This window comes from Sinocyclocheilus anshuiensis, unplaced genomic scaffold (assembly GCF_001515605.1).
Source record: "Sinocyclocheilus anshuiensis isolate Anshui unplaced genomic scaffold, SAMN03320099.WGS_v1.1 C32493870, whole genome shotgun sequence".
In the NCBI taxonomy this organism is placed as follows: Eukaryota; Metazoa; Chordata; class Actinopteri; order Cypriniformes; family Cyprinidae; genus Sinocyclocheilus; species Sinocyclocheilus anshuiensis.
Genome location: NW_015617151.1, coordinates 1 through 1,040, shown reverse-complemented (window position 1 = coordinate 1,040; position 1,040 = coordinate 1). Strand labels below are relative to the sequence as shown.

The 1,040-nt window shown below is 40.5% G+C and overlaps 1 protein-coding gene across 1 annotated transcript; it reads right to left on the bottom strand.

Moving 5' to 3' along the window:
* Positions 1 to 84: 84 nt before the first annotated feature.
* On the bottom strand, positions 85 to 1,025 carry LOC107682693 (E3 ubiquitin-protein ligase DTX3L-like). The gene is made up of 2 exons (XM_016478860.1): positions 208 to 1,025; positions 85 to 175 (listed from the first exon to the last, which is right to left on the bottom strand). The coding sequence occupies exons 1-2, from the start codon at positions 1,002 to 1,004 to the stop codon at positions 127 to 129; spliced, it is 846 nt and encodes a 281-aa protein (XP_016334346.1). The 5' UTR covers positions 1,005 to 1,025; the 3' UTR covers positions 85 to 126.
* Positions 1,026 to 1,040: the final 15 nt, after the last annotated feature.

The following is a 1,040-nucleotide window of genomic DNA, read 5'->3' as shown; positions in this document are numbered from 1 at the left end:
TGCTTTGATTTTATATATTGTGATTATTATTATTATTATTAGAATTATTATTAATCATAAGTCAATCACAATTCAGTTTTACATATTCTTACCGTCTGAATACCGTTGGGTATGTCGTAATATATTTCAATAGTGCCACAATGTGGATATCCAGGGAGATTTAACCTGTTCTTTGTTACTTTCATTCTTCCATCCGGTTGGTTCCCCTCCAATTTCCCAAACACCTCCTTGCACACAGGACAGATGGATCCCAGACTCTCCACTGACATCCTTATACATTCCTGACAGAATTCATGCCCACATTTCAGTTTTTTCTTGTTGGTGAAGCTGTCCATACAGATAGTACATGTCTCCTCTTCAGCATGAGCACCTTTACTGACATGTCTAGAATTGTCTTTTGAATCTTCATTGAAACTAGCATCTGCTTTGCCTTGCCCTCTAAACTTCACTCCCTCATCCTGTACTGCTCCACCCACTGCTCCTGGTCCATAATCAGGCGTCTGATTCCAGTTGATTCCTTTTGTGTGAGGAATGTCACCTGAGTAATCAATCGATTTCTTCATTTGGTCATCAAACACATTCCTCTGAAGTGTCTTCTCAATATCAGCAATGGCAGGACCAAGATGTTCTGGCAGTCCAACAAGCCTCCAGAGACTGAGTCTATCTGCTGCTGCAACAACACGATGCTGCTGCTGAAGTTTCTCTAATAGTGGTGCCACGTCAATTTTATCTGCAGGGTTTGTGAGTTTACAGCTGACAGTGGCTGAGGCAAGTTTCTGGTAGAGTTGTGTTAGAGCTCTGAGAGCATGACTTTCCAGATTAATATGCTGAACTCCTTTAGATCGAGCTTGAACATTAATTACATTTTTCTGCACTTTGTCTTCATGAAATGACACTCCATACTTTGTTTCAAGTTGTGACAATTGTTCTTTATAGGAAAGATTCATCAGATCCCAATGAACCTTGTCCATCTCAAGTTGAGTTGGAAGGTCCTTAGTGTCCATGTCCAGTGAAAACCTGCTTTGTGGAGAAACGTTGTT